Raw genomic sequence first — 22,460 nt, 5'->3', positions numbered from 1 at the left:
AAGATGCTGACTGTCTCCAGTTTGTTGCTGTCTGTCACTACTAACAATGTTACAATGACATCCTTATGGAAATCAGCATCCATATTTTTGGGGGTCTCTTTCTGGGCTGTCTTCTGTGTCTACTGATCTAAGAGCCCAAATCCACACCATCTTGATTTTTTTTAATATTTATTTGACTGCACTGGGTCATCTTTGCAACACATGGGATCTTTAGTTGCAACATATGGGATCTAGTTCCCCGACCAGGGACTGAACCCAGGCCCTCTGCCTTGGGAGCACAGAGTCTTAGCCACTGGACTGCCAGGGGAGTCCCCCTCTTGTTATTTTAAATCAACTTTATTGAGGAATAATTTATTTACAGGGCTTCCCTGGTGGTTCAGCAGTAAAGAATCTACCTGCAATGCAGGAGACATGGGTTCAATCACAGGGTCAGGAAGATCCCCTGGAGAAGGGAATGGCAACCCACTCCAGTATTCTTGTGCCGAGAATCCTATGGACAGAGGAGCCTGACGAGCTGCAGTTCATAGGGTTGCAAAAGAGCTGGCCACGACTTAGCGACTAAACAGTAAACAAACTTACATGCAGTAACGTGAACTTACTTTAAATGTCCAGTGTGCATAATGTGGCCACCACCCCGTGGAGACAAGGACCATGCCCTCCTCTGCAGAAAGCTCCCAGACACCCCTCACAGTCCCACTCCCACCACAGCCCAGCCCCCAGCCCCAGGCCCCAGAGACCCTTCAGGCCACCATCTCACAAAACCACGATGCCTTTTTCCTAACAAGGCAATTAACCTCAGTGTGATACAGTTAACCAAACTACGAACTCTAAGCAGAGATCACTGTTGTTTTGGCTAATGTCCTTTTTCTACTCCAGGACCCAACCCCAGGCTGCATGTGGTCCTCACGTGTCCCCATCTACCCCTGTCTCTGTCAGTTTCTCAGTGTCGCCCTGCTGACCTGGTATTCTTGACATGGACTGAAATCATTCTGACCAGTTGACAAAGCCCCCACGTTCCTTTTTTCCCTGGGGCATCACCCTCACGAGTTCCCCGCTGGTTCAGTTGGGTGCGGAGGGAGGTGGCGCAGGCCCCTCTCCTGCCCAGTCCCCTGCCCTGTGCACCCAGGTCAAGCACGGGCAGCTCCTGAAGCAGCAGGAGAAGATGATCCGGGACATGGAGCTGGCCGTCACCCGAAGAGATACCATCTCCACCCGGGCTGAGGGGCAGAGCAAGATGGACAAGAAGCTGTTCACCCGGACAGACTTCCACCACAAGCAGACCGAGCTCCGACGGAAGATCAGGGACATTCACAAGGTAGGGGAGACGGGCCATGGGGAAGGGGCCCCGCCTCGGGCCACCTGTCCACGGGTGGTCAGCTGGGTCATCAGCCCCACTGGCAGGCGTCCGTGCGTGACCAGCCAGGGCCGAGTTTCTGAGGCACTTTCTCCGACTTGGGCTTTCACTCGGTCCTTCCAGCCTGCTTCTTGGGGGGTCCCTCCCCACCTCATCCGCCTTACTGCCTCTTCTCCCAGCCCTCATTCCTGGAGCTGCCATCCCAACTGCTGTGTCGGGGTTGTTTTATGAGAAAGAGAAGAGACAGTGGGGGTTGGGGGATGGAAGGAGCTCAGCTCCTGAGTCAGATAGGCCACTTTCTTCTGGACTGGGGGACAAAAGTCTGAGCCCACACCCCACATGCTGGTTCTGGGTCAAGACACAGTGGCGGCCAGATCCACAGGTGCTTCCTGGGTGTCCCTAACGCCCTGCTCTGATCAGGCCTTTGCTTGGGAGTTTGTCTTGGGTTTAACAGAAGAGCCATGAGGCAGGTGCAGCTCAGGACTGGAAGCGGCCCCGTTTTTGCCCCCTCTTCTAACAGAAACGGCATCAGGGAAACACGGAGTGTTGGTGAAGAGTGTGAGCCCCTGTGTCACTGATGCCCAGTGGGTGCTGGGGATGGGCTGATGGGAACGTGGAGGGCACCCACTCGAGCCCATGTCCCCGTCCACCTGGCCACATTGACCAACCATTCGGTGTGTGCCTGCCCAGGGAGGGGACCAGCTACGGCCCCTGTGCCGCCTCCTTTCACCGTCACCAGGCAGGGATCTGAGCTCAGATTTCCCTCGGCCCCCACTGGCCGGCTATGTGGTCTCAGTGGGCGAGAAATCTTCCATCCCCACAGTTCCTCATCTGTCAGTGGAGACGGGGCAGTGACCCCTCCCAGAGAGGCAAGGGTTGTCCAAGACAGAACCTGGCCTTGGAGCCCCACCGTGGGTCCTAGCCCTGCTCTTCTACTTGTGGCTCATGCATATTGTCCAACCTCTCTGTACCTTGGCTTACTGACCTGTGAAATGGGTCCTCACCTCGTGGTGTCACCCAGAGGACCAGGTGGAGAATGTTGGAATAGCCCTGGTCGGGGGAGTCCCGCATGAGGAAAGAGTAGCTGAAAATGATGGATTTGATCCAACGGCTTATTTGAACGTTCCTGGAGGTGCAGAGGGGCCTTTTCTGGTCCTGGTTTGTGCATTTCTCTGCCATGTTGGCCACTCCTGGACTTTCTTTTATCCACCCCTCTCCACCCCTCCTTGCTCCCCAGGGGCCTCCTCTGCCCAGGTTGGCAACAGAATCCTCCCCCTACTGCCACAGAGGGTCCGGCCATGGCTCCCTCGCTGGCCTCCCCACCTGAGGCACTCTCCTACACCCCAGCTTTGGAATCCTCCCAGATTGTGTGCATAGAGGGTCCTGGGGGTCCTCCCTGCCTGACTCTTCTCTGTCCGCTGAATAACTGGGGGCAGGGTCCCAGGATGCTCCTGTCTCACCACTGGCCCCCCCCCCCACCGCCCCAGGCCACCGAGGAGTGCGCCCAAACCATCCTGGAACTGGAAGAATCTCAAAAATCCATGAGTGACTCCCTCCTGGAGAAACAGGAGCAGTTGTCAAGGATGCAGGTTGAGGCCGACGAGCTTGAAGTTGAGCTGGACCGGCTGGCGACCCTCAAGCGACAGGTAGGCAAGCCCCAGGGCCACAGGAACCCAGCAACAAGGCCTGCTCTGGCCCAGCTAAGCCCAGGCTGATCATAGCAATCTACTGCTGTCGTCCACCTCACATTGCTCATGAAGGCTCCACGGGCCAGCGCTGTCCTGGGTGCCAGGGGTAGACTGAACAGAAAAGGTGAAAACCCCTGCCCTCCCTGAGGTCACCTTCTGAGGGTTGGAGGACAGACAGCCAAACTAATAAGCACAATGATACCTCATTTCTGATGGTGACAGATAACTCTGGAGAAACAGGAAGCACAGAAGGGGTGTCGGGTGGATGGGGGCAGCACTAGGAAGGAGGGTGGTCTGAGATGGCCACACAGGGAAAGTGACATTTGAGTCAAAGTTTGAAGGGGAGGCAAGGGATTGAGCACCCCCAGGTACAGCAGGAGTGGAGGCTGCCCAAGGCCCCAGGCTTGCAAGGCTTGGAGGGGGCAGCACCGTGACCATGGGCTGCTCCCTCAGGGATGGGGTGGTGAGGAGTGGCTTGGGATCACTGCAGTCATTTGGTTCTCATGATGAGTGTGGAATGTGAGGGCCAAGAGTGGACACAGGACCTGTCTTAGGCCATCATAGTTCTTAAGAAGGATGCATGGACCAGGGTAGCCTCAGGCTAGTGAGAAGCCATCAGACTCCGTGTGTCATTTCAAAGCTGCCCCACTGGGATTTTCTGCTGGATTCAATATGGTGTGAGCAGAAGGCAAGGGTCACTCAGGGCTGCAGTGTTTGGGCCCGATCAACTGAGATGGGTGTGGTGGGCACCTGGCAGGTTGGACTGTGGGTGAGGGCGGGTCCATCAGCCCCTTCCCCTGGATCTGCCAAGCTCTCCACTGGCGCATCCTTGAGTCGGAGTTCATGCCAGGCCAGCAGGTGTCCTCTTTTGAACATGCATAGCCTGACATGGGGTCTCTTGTCCCTCCCAAGAATCTTTCTGAGCTCGTGGCCCTGCAGACGCGCCTCAAGTACCTGCAGGCCGTGAAGGACGGGCGGTACGTCTTCATGCTCCGCAATAAGCAGTCACTGCTGATGGAGCTCAAGCGTCTGCACGACAGGCTGGTCAGCATCGGCACCATCCTCCACCACGTGAAGGAAGAGTACCCCCAGTTCCAAGAGGCCCTGCTCAAGGTCAGCCAGTCCATCGACAAAAGGCTGGAGTCATCCGGGTCCTAGAGAGCCCCAATCCCCAACCCCCACAAGGAGGAGACCAGTCTTGTGTGTCATCAGAACTGGAATCTTCCTACCCTCAGAGAATGACACCATTTAAGAGAGACAGGGTGGCATTGTAGGAATTTTTTGTAGGAAATCCCTGCGTTTGCGGTTCCATTTTGGTGAGTCTTCCACTTGCAAAGGCAGTGTCAGTGAACACAAACCTGCATGCCCACGTTGGGCTAACTTCTCCTAGTAAAACTGGAAATATAGGCCTCTGCTCCTGCCCCCACCTCCAGCATGGGTTAAATCCAGATTCCCAACTTATGGGAGCAAGTCCAGGGGGATGTGAATCCCTGGCTGCGTCTGGAGGCCTAAAGCCTGAGGTGAGATCACACAGGTGTGTGACCACAGACCTCCCTTTGTCTACCCACTTCTCCAGAGTCCTCGTCCACCCAGGGCGCCTCCCCCTACACTCTGACTCCCAAGCACCTGGTACCTATGCCTTCCCTGCAGTTTAAAGGGAAAATTTTCTATAAGATAATTTTAAATGTTTCAGGAGGAAAATAAAATTTTTTTTCTGAATGTGCGAGAAAAAGTGTATTTATTCTACACAAACCCCACAAAGAAGCAGGGAAGCCCTCAATCGCACTCTGACACTGCTGTGTGGGGCTTTCTGTGCCTGGTTCCACCTGACAGGGTCACAGGATCCAACTTTTCACTTGAAAATTTTGCTCCTCTTTTATTATTAATTTCCATTGGAGTATAGTTGCTTTGGGCTTCCCAGGCAGTGCTGGTTTCCCTGACAGCTCAGTTGGTAAAGAATCTGCCTGCAATGCAGGAGACCTGCACTGGATTGGATTCCTGGGTCAGGAAGATCCCCTGGAGAAGGGATAGGTTACCCACTCCAGTATTTTTTGGCTTTCCTTGTGGCTCAGCTGGTAAAGAATCGCCTGCAATGCAGGAGAACTGGGTTGGATCCCTCGGTTGGGAAGATCCTCTGGAGAAGGAAAAGTATTCCAGTATTCTAGCCTGGAGAATTCCATGAACTGTATAGTCCATGGGGTTGCAAAGAGTGGGACATGACTGAGCGACTTTCACTTTCACTTCAGGTGGTACTAGCGGTAAAGAACTTGCCTGCCAATGCAGATGGAAGAGATGCAGGTTTGATATCTGGGTCAGGAAGATGCCCTAGAACAGGGCGTGGAAACCCACTCCAGTATTCTTGCCTGGAGAATCCCAGGGACAAAAGAGCCCAGTGGTCTCGGGCCATGGGGTTGCAAGGAATCAGACACCACTGAAGCAACTTAGCTCATGGTTGCTTTACAATGTTGTGTTAGCTTCTTGCAGTACAAGCTTGCTCCTCCTAACAGCCTTTTCTCACTGTACGAAAAGTACCGTGTCATTGAACATTTTCATGACAGCCGGTTTTATGGGTTATGACATTTTCCTTTCAGAAGAAGTTTAAGTTGCTTCCACATTTTCGGCCTCTGGGTGATAAACTCGCACAGTCAGGCCTCTGGAGTGGCCTGGTGGGCTCTAGAACGCGGAGAGCTCGCTCACTCGGGGGCGTCGCACCCTCCCCGGATCGCAAAAGGTGAGGCCAGACCTCTCCCCAGAGCCCTCTCTCCTGCAGTGTGCATGGCCACTGGGCCCCTCCCACTTTCCAGGGGCGCCGAGGCCAACAGGGCGAGGATGCCCCTGCACGCCCCACGACCAGAGGGCGCACGACCGGGGATGAGCACTCATCAAGGGCGCCTGCGCAGGGAACTGTCACGTGACTCGCGCGCCGCCACTGCGCCGCGGGCGCTGGATCCCGAGGTGGCCGCTGCGGCTGGCGCGCGTGCGCGGAGGTGAGCCGGCCCGACAGCTGGATTGGGGCTGCGGGTGGTCCCAGCGAGTGGCGGGGCCGGGGCGGTCCGCGGCAACCCCACAGACTGGTGGCTTGGCGGATCCAGCAAGTCTTCAAGCCCGAGAAGGGAGGGGTCGATCGATAGAAGGGTTGGTTGTCAGTGCTTTCCTTTTGGAGAAGTTGAGGTCATCGTGCCAGGGCCGCGCGCCAGCGGTCAGCAGTGACGACAGTGATCTCGGTAACATGGGGACCCCGGAAGCTCCACGGTACCCACTCACTGCCCCCGAGCTGGGCGAGGAAGGCTGTCCTTGCCCACGTTCACAGGGAGGAAGCTGAGGCACGGGAGGTTTAAAATCCTTCAGCTGCCTCTGCCGGTGGTGGAGCTGGGCTCTGAACCAAGCTTGTCCGTACCACCACTGTGGCCTGGGGAGCAATGGTTCAAAGTCATAGCCCAGAAAACGAGGCGACAGTCCCTCCGGGGCGCCACTTAACCTACTGACCGTCAGTCCTTCCCCATTTTTCTCTCTAAATTGTCGAGCACCATGAGTGTGGCCCTTCCCCATTGTAGGATCTCTTCCCTCTTCTAGGCTGTCTTCCCTGTCTGTAAAATGGAAACAGGGAAGGGATGGGGTGCTGCCCTGACTGTGCCACTGGCCACCTCTTCAACTTCTGAAGTCTGGGTGGGAAGGGCCAAGACCTTCCACTCTGAATTCCCCAAGTTTCTGAATAATCACCATCACAGATGTGTCTGGCAGAGTCAAGTGGAGCTGGTACACTGTGTGGTATAAAAAATTTATATTTATCCCGTCTTTGTCTCCAGTTCCTGACACACAACTCCTAAAAACCCTAGAATCTTGGTGGTGATAAGAATGTCTGTTTCATGCTAATGAGATGACTGGGGGCTTGTAAACAGCTTCAGAATGGGAGCTAGTCCCCAGAAGGACCAAGGCAGGATTCCAGGGTGGGAACTTTCACCTGGCCTCAGGAGGCTGGTGATTAAGTTAATTACCAGTGGTCAGTGATCTCATCGTTTCGTGCCTACATAATAAAACCCTAAACTAGTTGGGGTTTAGAGAACTTCCAAGCTGGTGAACACATTTTGTTGCTCAGAGGGTGGCCAGCCCAGAGAGGGCATAGAAGCTGAGCACCCCTTCTCCATACCGCCCTCTGGGTATTCTAGGTTGTATCTTTTATAATAAACAAGTACTTTCCTGAGTTCTGTGAGTTGTTCTGAGTTGTTCTAGCCAGGTATTGAACCTGAGGTGAGGGGTGTTGTGTGAACCCTGGAAATTGATAGCCACGTGGTCAGAAGTGACAGTCTGGAACTTGCAGTTAGCGTCTGAGGTGGGGGAAGTTCATGGGACTGAGCCCTCAACCTGTAGGGTCTTTGCTAATCCAGTAGTTCTTGTCAGAATTGAATTGACTTGAGTGTGAAAAAGCCCCACACTTTTGGTGTTGGAAGTGTTTGCTCTTACACCTAACATACTGGTGAAGTATGGTGGCCAGAATGTTCCAGGTGACTGACTGGTCTGTGTTTGGGACAGGCTCAGACTCTCAATGACGTGGGTGCACTTCTACGGTGGGTGACTTCTTCCCACCCCCACCAGTATCTGCATGTTTCCAGAGGCCGTGAGAAAGCAGCTTACAGACCTTCTGCCACAAGGAGCTTTGCTGACAGAGGTTCAGCTCCTGTGCCCTGAAATCATCACTGCTATCTTCTGCAAGGGGCCACCTCCTGGCCCTTAACACTAGGGCAGGCTTCTTCTGGGAGACCTGGACCCCTCTAAGGACCAGCTTTGGCTTGAGGACTCCCAGCACCATGGCCTTGCCCAACCTTCTTTAACCTGCATAACAGTCTGGGGCTCTGGGAGCCACCACTCTCCTGTGGGGTCAAAAGGGTGGGTACATGTGGGTGGTCTCAGCCTCTCTGCCAACCTCCCCATTTTGTCTCAAGCAGATAAAAAGGATTCTCTAGTAAAATCCTTGCATATTTAGTCCCATATCCATGGCTACTGATCCTCAGGGGAGCTGGACAAACAATGTTCCTTACATAAAGATAAGCAAGATGCAGGTGATAACAGTCTTAGCACCAGAGTCACCAGAGCGAGGCTCCAGTGCAGTGGCTATGGCAGAGACCCACAACCAGACCCCACATGGGCAGGTTTCTCGCACACCTGACAGCAGGGGCCAGGAGGGGCTCCCCTTGCCAAGTCCTGGGGGCCAGGTCTCTCTCCTGTGCTTGGCCGTCCCTGAGTGTTGCCCTGGGTTGTGGTGCCCAAGACCCCTCAGAGACTGTATCCACATCCAGGTCAGCAGAGAGGGACAGAGAGAGGGCGCACTTCCGCCCCATTGGCCAAGACCTAATCACCTCAGCCACAATCCTCATACAAGAGTGGGACTTACTCCATCTACTGTGGGAACTTGTTCTGCTTGATCTGTCACGTGGGTCTTTGTTAAGTCATTTTGTTATTTCGTCTTTGTTAATCATTAAGTCATTTGGACAGACATTCTAGATGCATTAATTTGTGACATATTAGAAGACTTCACAATGCGCAGAATTCTGCAACTCCCTGTTTGGGACTTTTCTCTCCTTTCCCTTTTTCCTCCCTGCCCCAGGTCTGCCCTCACTCACTTCTGCCCTGGGCGCTGTTGGGCCAGCCCCAAGTTCAAGTCTGGAAGCTGCTTTGAGAGTCCCCTGAGGTCCTGGGCATTCCCTCCTGGTGTCCTGTTGAGCCTGGTTGTTCTGTCTGCCTGCTTCCTAGATCCACTGTCCACCCATGATGAGGTGGCCACCATGCTTCCGCCCCCTGCTGGGGGTCTGCACCCTCCTCTCCTTGGCGCTCCTGGGGCACATCCTGCTTCATGACTTGGAGGTGGTCCCCCGAGAACTACGAGGCTTCTCCCAAGACGAGATTCACCAAGCTTGCCAGCCAGGAGCCAGCAGCCCAGAATGCCGTGGCAGCCCCAGGGCAGCACCTACACAGTGCGACCTGCCCCCCAACAGCCGCTTCGACTGCGCCCCAGACAAGGGCATCACCCCGCAGCAGTGTGAGGCCCGTGGCTGCTGCTACATGCCTGCAGAGTGGCCTCCGGATGCCCAGATGGGGCAGCCCTGGTGCTTCTTCCCTCCCAGCTACCCCAGTTACAGGCTGGAGAACCTGACCACCACTGAGACAGGGTACACAGCCACCCTGACCCGTGCCGTCCCGACCTTCTTCCCCAAGGACATCATGACCTTGAGGCTGGACATGTTGATGGAGACCGAGAGCCGACTCCACTTCACGGTGGGCAGGATGGGGGCCAGGGGCTGGGCAGGGGCAGAGAGAGTGTGTGGACAGTGGATGAAGATGGATTCTGCTGTGCTTAGTGGCTCAGTCACATCCAACTCTTTGAGACCCTATGGACTGTAGCCCGACAGGCTCGTCTGTCCATGGGGATTCTCCAGGCAAGAATACTTGAGTGGGTTGCCATGCACTCCTCCAGGGGATCTTCCAACCCAGGTTTCCTGCATTGCAGGTGGATTCTTTACCATCTGAGCCACCAGGGAAGCCTGAAGACGGACTCTATGGGGTGTTTATTTATGCATAGATGTGTACTGTGCCCTCACCCAGAGTCTGGGTGTGAGCAGACCTGGCATCTACATTCAGGGGATAGTGGGTCACTAAGACAGTGACTGGCAGGCTCTAGGAGTGTTCTAGAGGGGAGGGCTTAAAGTGAGGTGGTGAGAGGTTAGGTTCCCCCCCAGGAAGTGACATCCCAGCTGGGACCTAAAGCAGGAGGCAGGAAGGGGGACATTCCAGGCAGTGGGGGTGGGATCCCAGGCACTGAGGGCAGGGCCTCTTGTTCGATTTATTCCCAGCCGCTGGGACAGTGTCTGGCACATAGCAGGCGCTTGGTAAAAACTTGTCAACTGAATGAATGTCCAGACACAAAGGTGAGAGAGCCTGCAGCACGCAGTTCAGTAATACCCAGTTATTTTAACAAAGTAATTAACAACAGCCGTGAATTACTGAGCGATGACTGTGTACCCAGACAATGGTTGGGTGATCTAATTAGGTTTTCTCATTCACCCTGTGACTAGGAATGCCAGGCCAAAAACCGTTGCCAGATTCGGGAAATAAAAATACAATTTTGAATTTCAGATAACTAAGGAATTAGTCTTTTTTATTTTTTTTTTATAGCATAAGTAAGTCCCATAGAATATCTGGGACATATTAATACTAAAAACAATTGTGTGTCAGAAACCCAGATTTCCTGGTGTTCTGTATTTTACCTGGCAGCCCACAGGAGGTGCTCTCCTGGCTCTATAGGAAACTGAGGTTCAGGGATGTGGACTAGTCTGTCCACACCTCCAGGCTCTGTGCGGCCGCCCTGGGACTTGAACTGAGTCCTTCCTCCTCTGGAGGGTGAAGGATGGAGTAGACAGCTGTTAGGGGCGGCCAGCCACCAAGGGCCTCATGACACTATTCTTGTCCTCTAGATCAAAGATCCTGCCAACAGACGCTATGAAGTGCCCTTGGAGACCCCGCGTGTCTATAGCCAGGCGCCGTTCACACTCTACAGCGTGGAGTTCTCGGAGGAGCCCTTTGGGGTGGTCGTGCGGCGGAAGCTGGACGGACGGGTGCTGTGAGTGCCTAGCCTCTGTGCCCCCCGACCCCAATCTGAGTGGGAGGGTCAGGGAGCTGGAGAGCATTGTCCCTGACCCTGTTGTGGTCCATCCTCCTGCTCTGGCCTCCTTGCTGTTCGTGGCCCCCGGGGGCCCTGGTGCTCATTGTTCCCTGCACCCAAGCCTTCAAAGGCCCCTTCTCAAAGGCCCCCCACTCACACTGTCCACCCCAGGGAGGCCCACTGGAAGTGATTTTCCCCGGGGGACACTTGGCAACAGCTGGAGACATTGTCACCACCAAGGCGGGGAAGCAGGGATTCCATCCAGTTCCCCACAGCACCAGGACGGCCCAGAACACACAGGGATTGGCCCAAACGTCAGCAGTGCCTCGGCTGAGAAACCCTGTCCAGTCTAAAGGAGCAGCCCCACTCCAGGCAATACCCCCTACTCTGCTTTATTATTTATTTGTTTAGCACATAGTACATATCAATATGGGCTTCCCTAGTAGCTCAGCCAGTAAAGAATCTGCCTGCAATGTGGGAAACCTGGGTTTGATCCCTGGGTCGGGAAGATCCCCTGGAGGAGGACATGGCAACCCACTCCAGTATCCTTGCCTGGAAAATCCCCATGGACAGAGGAGCCTGGCGGGCTACAGTCCACGGGGTCACAGAGTCAGACACAACTGAGTGACTGAGGACAGCACACAGCACATATCATTTTACCAGACACTGCGGTTATTAACTTGTCTCATCCTTTCTCTTGACCCTGTGGAACCTCGGAGTGCCCTAACTGCCTCTGGCTGGGCAGCTCCATGAAGTCTGGGAGCAGTTTGGCCCTCCTGGGGAGGTGGTACTCAGAGCCACAACTCCCAGGACTGGAAGGGTTTTGGGCAGCAGCCGCTTGTGGTCAGGGCTCACGGAGCTGTCAGCTTCTCATGTGAGGCCACCTGGACTCTTCTGGCAGGCTGAACACCACGGTGGCCCCCCTGTTCTTTGCGGACCAGTTTCTGCAGCTGTCCACCTCCCTGCCATCCCAGCACATCACAGGCCTTGCCGAACACCTTGGGTCCCTGATGCTCAGCACCAACTGGACCAAGATCACCCTCTGGAACCGGGACATCGCCCCTGAGGTAAAAGGGTGGCAGAAGGGGGTCTGGGATCAGAGGGGCCTCATGGGCCAGGACGTAAAGTGGGGTGTCTGCCATGTCCCAGCCCAACGTGAACCTGTATGGATCTCACCCTTTCTACCTGGTCCTGGAGGATGGCGGGTTGGCTCACGGGGTCTTCCTGCTGAACAGCAATGCCATGGGTAAGCACGGGGCACTGGGGCCCTCCACATCTTCTGGCCAGTTCTGCTTCTAAGCCCCCAGCCAGGGTTTCCCTGGTGCAGCTACACCCCCTCCTACCTTGAGGGCGCTGGGGCTCTCTGTACCTGCCTGACAGGCTGCAGTCTCAGAGGAGGGGGCAGAGGATTGGGCCTTGTACATTCTCCGAGAAATGAGCAGTGGGCCATGGCCTCTGCCAGCTCTATCCTTCGGTGCCCCTAAGGTGAGACCTCTGATGTGAGGAGGGGGACTAAGGCCGAAAAGGGGGGCCTCAGGCTGCTCAGCACCTTCCTGTCCTGCTCCAAGTCTCTCAGTGAGCTGGGCTCAGAGTGACTGTCCTGGGTCCCCCGGCTCCCTGCGGGAGGACCTCTCCAGCAGGTGTTTGGCCCATTGGTGCAGCGCTGAAGACCCTGGGGAAGGGGGGTGAGTATTTGTCCCTGAGCCCCAAGGCTGCTTCCTCCAGATGTGGTCCTGCAGCCCAGCCCAGCCCTCAGCTGGAGGTCGACAGGCGGGATCCTGGACGTGTACATCTTCCTGGGCCCGGAGCCCAAGAGCGTGGTGCAGCAGTACCTGGACGTCGTGGGTAGGCCTCGCCCCAGCCCCGGCTGCTCCCTCCCCAGCCCCTCCTGCCCACTCACGGTCACCTTGGCCCCCAGGCTACCCGTTCATGCCGCCGTATTGGGGCCTGGGCTTCCACCTGTGCCGCTGGGGCTACTCCACCTCTGCCATCACCCGCCAGGTCGTGGAGAATATGACCAGGGCCTACTTCCCCCTGGTGAGTGCTGGGGAGGGGCCTGGGGCCCGTTGGGGGGCGGGGGTGGAGAGCCTGGGCCCCGACCGCCCTGTGCCGTGGCCGCAGGACGTCCAGTGGAATGACCTCGACTACATGGATGCCAGACGGGACTTCACTTTCAACAAGGACCACTTCGGGGACTTCCCGGCCATGGTGCAGGAGCTCCACCAGGGCGGTCGGCGGTACATCATGATCGTGGTGAGTGCCCCTTGTGTCCTGTGCCACGCGGAGCGGGCTCTTTTGGAAGCCAAGGGTCTGAGTGTCCGGTGGCGCCAACTCAGTGGTATCGTTGACCTGCCGTGGGCACGGAGGACGTTTCTGAGGGTCTTTGGTATTGAGGGAATGTCAGATTTATAGGCTTGGCCTTTGCCACCCAGTGATGTCCCTGGAAATGTCTTTGCTTAGGATCCTTGCAGCTGTAAGTTGCTTGAACCTCTGAAAGCAAGTGGTGAGGGCATTCCTCGGCTGACACCGCTCAGCTGTGGGCAGGCCAGGTGGAGCTGTATGCCGGAGCAGCTGCAACGCTCCATGAGACCCCTGCTTTTCTTTCCAGTGGTCAGCTCTGCCTTGTGGGGAGCAGGGCAGGCTCTGAGTGGTTCAGCACGAAGATGCACTTCCCTAGGCCAGTCCCCGCAGCCAGAGGGGTGCAGTTCGGGCTGGTATAGCTTGTGAGGGGGTGGTGCCCAGAGGAGGAGGTGGGGATGGGGAGACAACCAAGTGGTCGCCATTGTGGATGCCCTTCAGAAGAGGAAATCCATTTGGAATTGGACTGATGGTCATTTCCATCCTCAAGGCCCCTCTGAAGGGAACAGTGTCCAGGGCCACTCACTCAGAGTAAGGAGGGCAGGTGCAGACCATTTATTTTTTTTTTTTTTCCAGGTTCATAATTTATTGTACAAATTGAGTATCACATGATGAGTTGACATTAGCTTCTTCAGGCATGGGAACTTAACAGATAATGTACAGTTCAGAATCTGTTTATGTTGCTTTCACTGCTGGAGTTTTTTTAGACCTTAACTTGAAGTATAAGACTATCAAAGCAATACTTCCGTACGTGGCCAGCACACAATTCATTCTCCCTGTGAGAGTGTAAGAGTTGAAATATTTTTTGATACCAGTGAAATGGAACTGGGCATCAGCTTCTGGACCTGCCATGATTTCAATCTTTCAAGGAGTTCAAACTCCCAGACCATTTATTTTTGTTTCTAAATGAAATAAATGGTCACTGTAGAGCATTTGTGAAATTCTGGGCCCTTCAAGCAAAAGTAACTTGCATCCAGGCGCTCCCTGTTTGGCCATCCGGGGCGGGTCACGTGCACCTCCACGCACAGCGTGTTGACTCGCGTGAAGCCGCATCCATTTCTGCCTTGCTAACATTTAGGGACAGCATTTTCCCAGCGATGGGGCCAAGGTTTCAGGCGTTTCCTTCTCATCCTGACTGGTTTCTCTCTCCAGGATCCTGCCATCAGCAGCTCAGGCCCTGCTGGGACCTACCGACCCTACGACGAGGGTCTGAGGCGGGGGGTCTTCATCACCAATGAGACTGGGCAGCCACTGATTGGGCAGGTACAGTGGGGCCTGGGGGGCAAGGGGGAGAAAGAGTGGTCTCCAGCCAGTGGTAGTGAAGGCGGGGTTCACAGCTGGGGGTTATAGTGGCTTCTGACAAGGCAGGGCACCTAGAATCCTTGTGTCAGGGGCCCTTGTTTGCAGGCAGTTCAGACACAAGCCCCAAAGCTCCTCAGAGAGACCTGAGTCCTCTACATGCTCTGGGCCCCCAGGGGCTTCCTGGGGCGGAGTGGTGGGGGGTGCAGGGGTGCATCCAGAAGAGTCCCTGCTGCTTCCCGAGGGCAAGCCCAGGACCAGGAGGAAGGCCCCCAGGAGTGTGGCTTCCGGGGCCTTTCCCCATGCTCCTCCCCCTTGCAGTTCACCCACACCCAGGGGAGATGAGTGAGGCTGCAGCCCTGCCCGCAGCTGGTTTGCCCAGGGCCTCTGTGCAGGCTCCAGGGGCCTCGTCTGCCCTCTGACCTCTTGTCCAGGTGTGGCCCGGACTCACCGCCTTCCCCGACTTCACCAACCCCGAAGCTCTTGACTGGTGGCAGGACATGGTGACCGAGTTCCACGCCCAAGTGCCCTTCGATGGCATGTGGATCGTGAGTGTGGCCCTGCCCCTGGGTGTCCTGTGGCCTTGGGGACCAGCCCCACACCCTGCACCACGTAGGATGTCCACCCCCTGGTCCTTTCTCGCAGGATATGAACGAGCCATCCAATTTCGTGAGGGGCTCAGTGGATGGCTGCCCGGACAACAGCCTGGAGAACCCGCCCTACCTGCCAGGTGAGCTGTCCCCCGATCCCTGCCTGCCTCCACCCGCCTATTCCCAGCACTAGTCAGCTGGGGATTTAATAGCTCAAATCAAGGGATTTCCCTTCTCTGGTTTGGGAGGCTTGAAGCCCTGGTTTCTGAGAAGCTGATGGATAGCAGGAGCCTGGGACATGGGAGGGAAGCCTCAGGAGTGAGGTTCGTGTGGGGAGACCCCAGCCATGTGATGCTGACCGGGCATGTGCTGCTGAGGCGAGACCCTTCAGAGGGGGTGCTCCAGGCGCAGCTGGTTCAGGAACAGGCAGAGGTGAACTCTAGGTCTGCAGAGGTCAGGCTGTGGCACCACCTTGTCCTGTCCTTGGAGAAGTGGAGACTGTACCCAGGTTCCAAGGGGCTCCAGGATGTGGGGGGCACCAGCCTGCTGGGCAGAGGCTCCAAGGAAACAGCCCCCTCTTCTCCAGGGGTGGTTGGCGGGACCCTCCGGGCAGCCACCATCTGTGCCTCCAGCCACCAGTTCCTGTCCACGCATTATGACCTGCACAACCTGTATGGCCTGACTGAAGCCTTAGCCTCCCACAGGTGAGGGGCCAGGGTTGGGGAAGGAGAGAAGGAAGCCCAGGTTCCCCCAGGGCCCCTGCCAACCCCATTCTAACCCCTCTTGCCCTCCAGCTCCATGCCTGGTGCCTCAGAGGAAGGGCATGGTGACAAGACAGGGAGCCAGGGCTGGTCAGGACCTCTGGCTTCCTTGAGCTTCAAGGGATGTTTGTCCAGCCTGGGACACATGCATTTTGAGGGTAGTTGGGTGGCAGGGCTGACTGCCTGGCAGACACGGGCGGAGGCCTCAGCTATCCGGCTCCTTGATCCCAGCCTGCCCTCCCTGCTGCACTGCCCTGCACTCTTGCCGGCAGTGATGGGGTTCCCAGTGACCCCGCTCAGCACAGCTCTCTCCACCCAGGGCCCTGGTGAAGGCTCGAGGGATGCGTCCCTTCGTGATCTCTCGCTCAACCTTTGCTGGCCACGGCCGATACTCCGGCCACTGGACAGGGGATGTGTGGAGCAACTGGGAGCAGCTTTCCTACTCCGTGCCAGGTGCGCACACCTGTCAGGAGGTGGGGCAAGGAGGAGAGGGTGGGCCCCCTCCAGGGGAGTTTGTCCAGAGCCAGGTCCTCAGAGAGATGCTGCTGCGATGGGGTGGGGCCTGCCGCCAAGTCCTATGAGAGGGCTCACCTGTGCAAGTCAGCTACCTGTGCGAGTGGGCTCACCTGTGGTGCCCCTCTTTACAGCATCCCATCTTGGATTCATGCTTTGTTAGAACATCCCTTCTGATGACCACATTCTGAGTTGTGTGAAAACTGCATCTGAGCTCAGTCCAAAGGGCACCCCCACCCCTGTTGTCTCAGTGCCTGGCTCCACCTTGCAAAGAGAATTTTGATTCTTGTTCCAAGAGCTCTGATGCTGCAGACGTATTAGGCCCAGGGATGGCTCAGGAGCCCTGGGGAGAGGGTAGAGGTGACCCCCTGAAGTCACAGCTGAAGAGAGCCTCTGCCAAACCCTCCAGCCTGGAAGTGCTTTCCTAGTCACAGGCTTGCTTCCGCGTGTGATGCGTATGTGACGTCCTGTATATGACGTCCTGCCAAGCTGAGTCCATTCTTCCTTCACAAAGCCGCTGCTGGCTCTGCCCACGGGTGCTGACTGGCTCTGAATTTTACCCTGGGGCCAACGTGGGGGTCAGGCCTGAATCCTCTTTAACTTTTGCCATTGAAATTGTGTCTTGGTGTAGGTCTGTTTGAGTTCATCTTGTTTGGGACCCTCTGGGTTTCCTGTATCTGATTCCTTCTTCTGATAGGGAAACGAGTCATGGTGGATCAGTGCCCACCCTGATGTCCTCTACCTGATTATGTCTGCAGTGACCCTATTTCCAAATGTGGTCACATTTCCAGCAACTGGGGGTTAGGACTAGAACTTAACCTTTGTGGGGAGGGGAGGGGATTCAATTCATCCCTGGCCAATCCAGTTTGCCCTGCACACTCTAGGTGTTAAGGAGCAGATACAGCTGGTTGTTCTGCTGAAATCATAAGTGCAGGATGCACTAGCCATCGGGTGGGGGCTGGGTGGGAGGGTCTTTGGGAGAGATCCTCCTCCCTCGCCAGTTCAACAGACATGTCTGTCAGGCTCCTGGACTGGTCAGGCTGTGGCATCTGCAGACCTGTCTGACTCTGCCCTCCAGAAATCCTGCTTTTCAATCTGCTGGGGGTGCCCCTGGTAGGGGCTGACATCTGTGGCTTCCTGGGCAACACCTCAGAGGAGCTGTGTGTGCGTTGGACCCAGCTGGGGGCCTTCTACCCCTTCATGCGGAACCACAATGCCCTGAACAGCCAGGTAGGGCGGGGACGGCAGGGGAGGCTGTGCCCTGGGGAACGCTGCTTTCTGTGCCAGCCCTGGCTGGCCCCGAACTGCCAGGTCTCCTGGGGTGAAGGGACTGGGCACTGCCACCCCAGATCCCAGGTGCTTCCGCCACTCCCTCCACCGCAGCCGCAGGAACCGTACAGGTTCAGCGAGACGGCGCAGCAAGCCATGAGGAAGGCCTTCACCCTGCGCTACGTGCTACTGCCCTATCTCTACACACTGTTCCACGGGGCCCACGTCAGAGGCGAGACAGTGGCCCGGCCCCTTTTCCTGGAGTGAGTACCTGGGTTGGGAGCAATGGCCTCAGGCCCACTGACCCCAGGGCAGCCACCCTTCTGCGTTGGGTGTTCCAGGCACCAAAAGGAAGGAGGTGTGGCAAAATCTGGGCCCTCCCCACTGAGGTACCCCCTGCACCCCCCAGTCCCCACCCACTGGATTCCATTTCAGGGCTGGGAGCCCTCGATAACAGAACATCCCATGGTGAACACTGAGTACAGACCAGGCCTCCCAGATGGCAAAACAAGTTGTAAGTCTACTATGATTGAATCTGTTTGGGGCTTAAGATAATAAGACCACCAAAGAAATCCAATAGCTATCCCCCAGATAGGACTCGATATACCTGAGAAGTTACTATCCTGTAAAATGGCTCCTCGAATCAGAGGGTTAAAGGATTTTTCAGTAGTGTGGTAATTAGTCAGCTATTTGCAAAAATCTATTTTTCCTCTCATCTCATACAAACTTAAATTCCAGGTGAATTAAGTGTCAAAAATTAAACTGTAGAAAAAGCCCCAGGAAAACAGAAGTCCATGTTTCCCTCTGCTCTGGCAGGAGAGGACTTTCTAAGCATCAAAAGCAAAAAGCAAAGGAAGGAGGTTTAACTTAGAGAAAAAAAAAAAAATAACATTTCTTTGAACATAAACAGAAAAATAAACACCAAACTGCTCTAAACATAGATTGTCAAGGCAAATGAACAGCAGAAAACCCTTGTGGCTCAGTTGAATCTGCCTGCAATGCAGCAGACCAGGGTTCGATCCCTGGGTTGGGAAGATCCCCTGGAGAAGGGAAAGGCTACCCACTCCAGTATTCCAGCGTGGAGAATTTCATGGACTGTATAGTCCATGGGGTCGCAAAGAATTGGACATGACTGAGTGACTTTCACTTGTCAATAAAATGACACTCTCCCTAATGTACAGAAATTCAGACCAAGTGTAAGACTAACATCAAGAACCAAATAAAACACAGGGGCAAAGGCACAGTTTGCAAGTCGGAAATGTAGACAGGTCATGCCCGGATAACCAGGCAAGGGGAGGTTATTCTTGGCTCCTGCCTTGACTTCAGTTAGCCAGAACCAGCCCTGCCACGTGTAACCCAGGCCCTTCAGCTCCCTTCCAAACCTCCCCATGGGCCTCCTGAGCCCACTGACCTCAGAGGCTGCCAGACCGCCCTGCCAGTTTTTCCTGTTTGAAGGTTCCCCGAGGACCCCAGCACCTGGACTGTGGACCGCCAGCTCCTGTGGGGGGAGGCTCTGCTCATCACCCCGGTGCTCGAGGCTGAGAAGGTTGAAGTCACTGGCTACTTCCCCCAGGGCACGTGGTACGACCTGCAGACGGTGAGTCCTGGGGCCCTGAAGCCTGGGAGGATGGGGGAGATGGTGGAGGGGTCCTCCCTCTGGCACTGTTGGTATGGAGGGGTCCTTGCTACATGAGCGCCCTCACCTGGAGCTGCTCCACTAGCATCATCTTGTACAATCCTTGCAGGACCCATTTTTTAGATGGGGAAACTGAGGCTGGATAGGTGACTTGCCACCAAGCTGAGCCAGGACTCCAGTTCTCCTGCTTCCACACTCCTGCCCCTTCTCCCATCCTCTGAGCAGCCCCACCGGAGCCCTGGCTCCAGCCTCTCTTGCTCTGTCCCCACTGTGGACTGTCTCCGATCTTGCCTCCCAGCAACAGCACAGGGTCTTGGCACTGCTCAGGACCCTTTGTGACATGACATCCCCCTCCAGGTACCAATGGAGGCCTTTGGCAGCCTCCCACCTCCTGCACCCCTCACGTCTGTCATCCACAGCAAGGGGCAGTGGGTGACGCTGTCCGCCCCGCTGGACACCATCAACGTCCACCTCCGGGCCGGGCACATCATCCCTATGCAGGTATCTGGACCGGGCCCCTGAGCCCATTCATCCAGCCCTGGGGCTGCTGGGCCCCCACATGCCTCTGTCCAGCTGGAGGTCCGCCCCCAGGGAGAGATGCTTCTTCTGGGGGTGAGGATGACCTGGGCTGGGGAAGGACACATCCCTGCACTGACTTGCTCCCAGGCCAGGCAGAGGGGAGGGCCTCCTAGAGATTCATTGGCCCTTCTCAGAAAACAGTCGGTCTGCAAACCTCCATGGGCCTTGTGTCCTCTGAGGTGTCCCCCGGGTCAGTGGTCTCCATGGGCCTCCAGGCTACTTGGCCATAGACTGTCCTGCAGATCTTGCTTTCTTCCACTACGGCACTGTCCTAGCCTTGCATTGCTCATACCTGGGTTTGGAGGCCTCCACCTGGCTTGGGACAGTGATGTGGGCCACCCTCTCCCAGGGCCCTGCCCTCACGACCACAGAGTCCCGCAAGCAGCCCATGGCCCTGGCTGTGGCCCTGACAGCCAGTGGGGAGGCCCAAGGGGAGCTGTTCTGGGACGACGGGGAGAGCCTGGGAGTGCTGGATGGTGGGGACTACACACAGCTCATCTTTCTGGCCAAGAACGTGAGTCACATCCGCCCAGGCTGGAGGCCAACTTGGGGTGACTATCCTGACTCAGTGAGGGTAGCTGGGCCTGGGGTCCTGGGATAGCCACCTCTCCGGGTCAACCAGACTGAAGGGGAGAAGAGCCCATGGGCCAAGTCCCTCGACCAGAGTTCCCTGCACTGTGCCAGCATCCCAGGGGTTGCAGGGGGTGTGCTGCCCAGAGACCCTGGCCGAGTGGGGCTTGCTGCCCCAGACCATCTGCTCACACCTCCTGTCCTATCTCTCTGCTCCGGCCAGAACACCTTTGTAAACAAGCTGGTGCACGTGAGCAGTGAGGGGGCCAGCCTGCAGCTGAGGAATGTGACCGTCCTGGGGGTGGCCACAGCCCCCCAGCAGGTCCTCTGCAACAGCGTTCCTGTCTCCAACTTCACCTTCAGCCCTGACACAGAGGCAAGAGAGCCCACAATTGGGCCCAGAGGGCCTATCCCTGAGGGTGGGTGAGGGCGTGGGAAATACCAGCTGAGCTGGCATCATGGGACTCCCTGTCCGGCATGGAGAGGACACTTGAGTGTTACAAGGGGCAGAAAGGAAGCTGAACTTCAGGGAGTGGGAAGTTTAGTCCCTTACACTTCACATCTTTCCTCTGCCCGTGTCCACGTTGTCAGCCCCTGGTTAAAGGGCAGCTCGTTTCCAAAGCAGATTGAGGCGGCCACTGCCAAGAGTGCTGGGAGGGAACACAGCGAGACTCCCAGGGCTGGGCCAGGCCCCACGTCCACTGCCCAGCCACACTGCAGGCTCCCGTCTGCCTCACTTCAGTTGCCAACCCAGTTTTCCTATTTCTTGTCCCCAGACTCTGGCCATCCCTGTCTCGCTGACCATGGGAGAGCAGTTTGTCATCAGCTGGTCTTAACCCGGGGCCCAGCGGTGTGCTGCTCCTTCACAGACCTCCCAGTGGCCCAGCACTTGCACCCTGTCGGCGGTGTAGGGGCCTTGGGTCAGAAGTGCTTACCCTGAGTCACATGGCACTGACGTCCTCGAACACCCAGATCCGCTTGCAAGTCTGTCTCCTGGGCTCTGGGCCAGCAGCTCGGCTGAGTCATCTGCCCAGATGCCAGTCAGATCAATGCCCTGAGCGGTGCCCTGTACTGGAAATGTTTACTGGAAGCTTTGCTCCTCTGTAGCCTGTCACTGCAATGTGTGCACAGCCAGCCACCACTGCCCGCCTATGACGCAGAGGTGGTGCCTGGACAGGGTGGTACCTGCATTGCAAGGCCCCCCACCTCGGGAGGCCCTGCTGCTGGGACCCGATGACAGCACATAACTGGGGGCTGCTGCAGACTGCTTTCTGGGCCGCTGCCCCCAACTCAGCAGAGTTCATAGGACTCAGGGAACCCTCAATCTGAAGTGCAGTTATTTTCAATAAAAGGATGCGCCTGAAGGTCTTGATGCAGGAGGACTCCATCCTTGATGGGCCCTGGACATTTCTGGGCAGTGTGCGCGCTTCACTGTGTACTCAGAGCAGCACCCTCACAGCCCATCGCCTCACACCCCAGTATCCGCTCTCAGGTGACTGGAGAACAGCCAGCCAGGCCTGGTGTCGATCACCTGGTGGGAGATGCGCGCCCACCCCAACCCTGCCCAAGGGCTCTGTGGACTAAAGCTGCTACACCCACACCCGTTCCCAGACAACCACTGGTCTGCTTTTGGTCACTATAAATCAGTTTACATTTTTTGGAATTTTCTATAAATGGAATCATACAGCTTTTTTATTTGGGGGGGGGCTAATATTAATCTAACTGCTCTGAGATTCATCCGTGTTGTATGTGTCTTTTTCATTGCCACATAGTTCTCTGTGGTATGGAGGTGCCACATGGTTTATCAGATCTTAATAGCGTTAAGAGTGTTTTCAGCCTTTTACTGTTAGGAATAAAGATGTGGTCAGCAGTCGTGGACCAGTGTGAATGGACATGTTTTCATTTCTCTTGAGCACACACCAAGCATGATAGGGTCAGATCATATGGAGGGCGTGTGTGTATGACTGAACTGTTTTCCAAAGCGGGTGACCCGCTCTGTGCTCCTACCAGCTTTGCTGTGGCTTGGTCTGGTCTCTTCAATTTCAGTCATTCCAGCGACAGTGGATCTCATGGGTCCGATTTGTGTTCCTAATGACTGAAGATGGTGAGCACCTTTTCTTGGACTTATGTAACTCATAAATTTTCTTTGGTGAAGTGTCTGTTCAGGTATTTTGCCTATTTTTTTACTT

The 22,460-nt window shown here is 55.9% G+C and overlaps 3 protein-coding genes across 10 annotated transcripts in view; 2 read left to right on the top strand and 1 right to left on the bottom strand.

The window, feature by feature from the left end:
• CCDC40 (coiled-coil domain containing 40) overlaps window positions 1–4,763 on the top strand; it is a 44,085-nt gene extending 39,322 nt beyond the window's left edge. The window contains exons 19-21 of one of the 3 annotated variants that reach the window (XM_027518126.1): window positions 1,127–1,315; window positions 2,842–3,000; window positions 3,955–4,763. In XM_027518126.1, coding sequence (XP_027373927.1) covers window positions 1,127–1,315; window positions 2,842–3,000; window positions 3,955–4,200 — 594 coding nt within the window. In that variant the 3' untranslated portion in view covers window positions 4,201–4,763. The remainder of the gene's footprint in view (window positions 1–1,126; window positions 1,316–2,841; window positions 3,001–3,954) is intronic. The other 2 variants (XM_027518127.1, XM_027518128.1) reach the window with 2 other exon arrangements.
• Window positions 4,764–5,931: 1,168 nt separating this feature from the next.
• GAA (glucosidase alpha, acid) lies at window positions 5,932–22,149 on the top strand. Of its 6 annotated transcripts, XR_003506796.1 has the most exons (21): window positions 5,932–6,029; window positions 8,791–9,312; window positions 10,509–10,654; window positions 11,598–11,763; window positions 11,846–11,942; window positions 12,422–12,541; window positions 12,615–12,733; window positions 12,818–12,949; window positions 14,207–14,317; window positions 14,788–14,901; window positions 14,999–15,083; window positions 15,530–15,647; window positions 16,024–16,157; window positions 17,296–17,447; window positions 17,567–17,749; window positions 17,922–18,000; window positions 18,942–19,083; window positions 19,480–19,623; window positions 20,051–20,215; window positions 20,495–20,647; window positions 21,048–22,149. XR_003506796.1 is itself a non-coding variant. In XM_027518122.1 (20 exons), exons 2-20 carry the CDS (start codon window positions 8,806–8,808, stop codon window positions 21,105–21,107), a joined length of 2,814 nt encoding a protein of 937 aa, XP_027373923.1. In that variant the 5' UTR covers window positions 5,933–6,029; window positions 8,791–8,805; the 3' UTR covers window positions 21,108–22,149. The 6 variants fall into 6 exon arrangements, 4 of the variants coding, with proteins under 4 accessions (XP_027373923.1, XP_027373922.1, XP_027373925.1 ...); XM_027518122.1 differs by lacking the exon at window positions 17,922–18,000 and having other exon boundaries at window positions 5,933–6,029; window positions 17,601–17,749; XM_027518124.1 differs by lacking the exon at window positions 17,922–18,000 and having other exon boundaries at window positions 5,959–6,029; window positions 8,645–9,312; window positions 17,601–17,749.
• Window positions 13,613–13,949, bottom strand: LOC113877725 (up-regulated during skeletal muscle growth protein 5). Its single transcript, XM_027518125.1, has one exon. The coding sequence runs from the start codon at window positions 13,904–13,906 to the stop codon at window positions 13,730–13,732; it is 177 nt and encodes a 58-aa protein (XP_027373926.1). The 5' UTR covers window positions 13,907–13,949; the 3' UTR covers window positions 13,613–13,729.
• Window positions 22,150–22,460: the final 311 nt, after the last annotated feature.

This window comes from Bos indicus x Bos taurus, chromosome 19 (assembly GCF_003369695.1).
Source record: "Bos indicus x Bos taurus breed Angus x Brahman F1 hybrid chromosome 19, Bos_hybrid_MaternalHap_v2.0, whole genome shotgun sequence".
NCBI classification, from domain to species: domain Eukaryota; kingdom Metazoa; phylum Chordata; class Mammalia; order Artiodactyla; family Bovidae; genus Bos; species Bos indicus x Bos taurus.
Note: the sequence above shows the minus strand (reverse complement) of the source record. Positions and strands in the feature narration are given on the sequence as shown.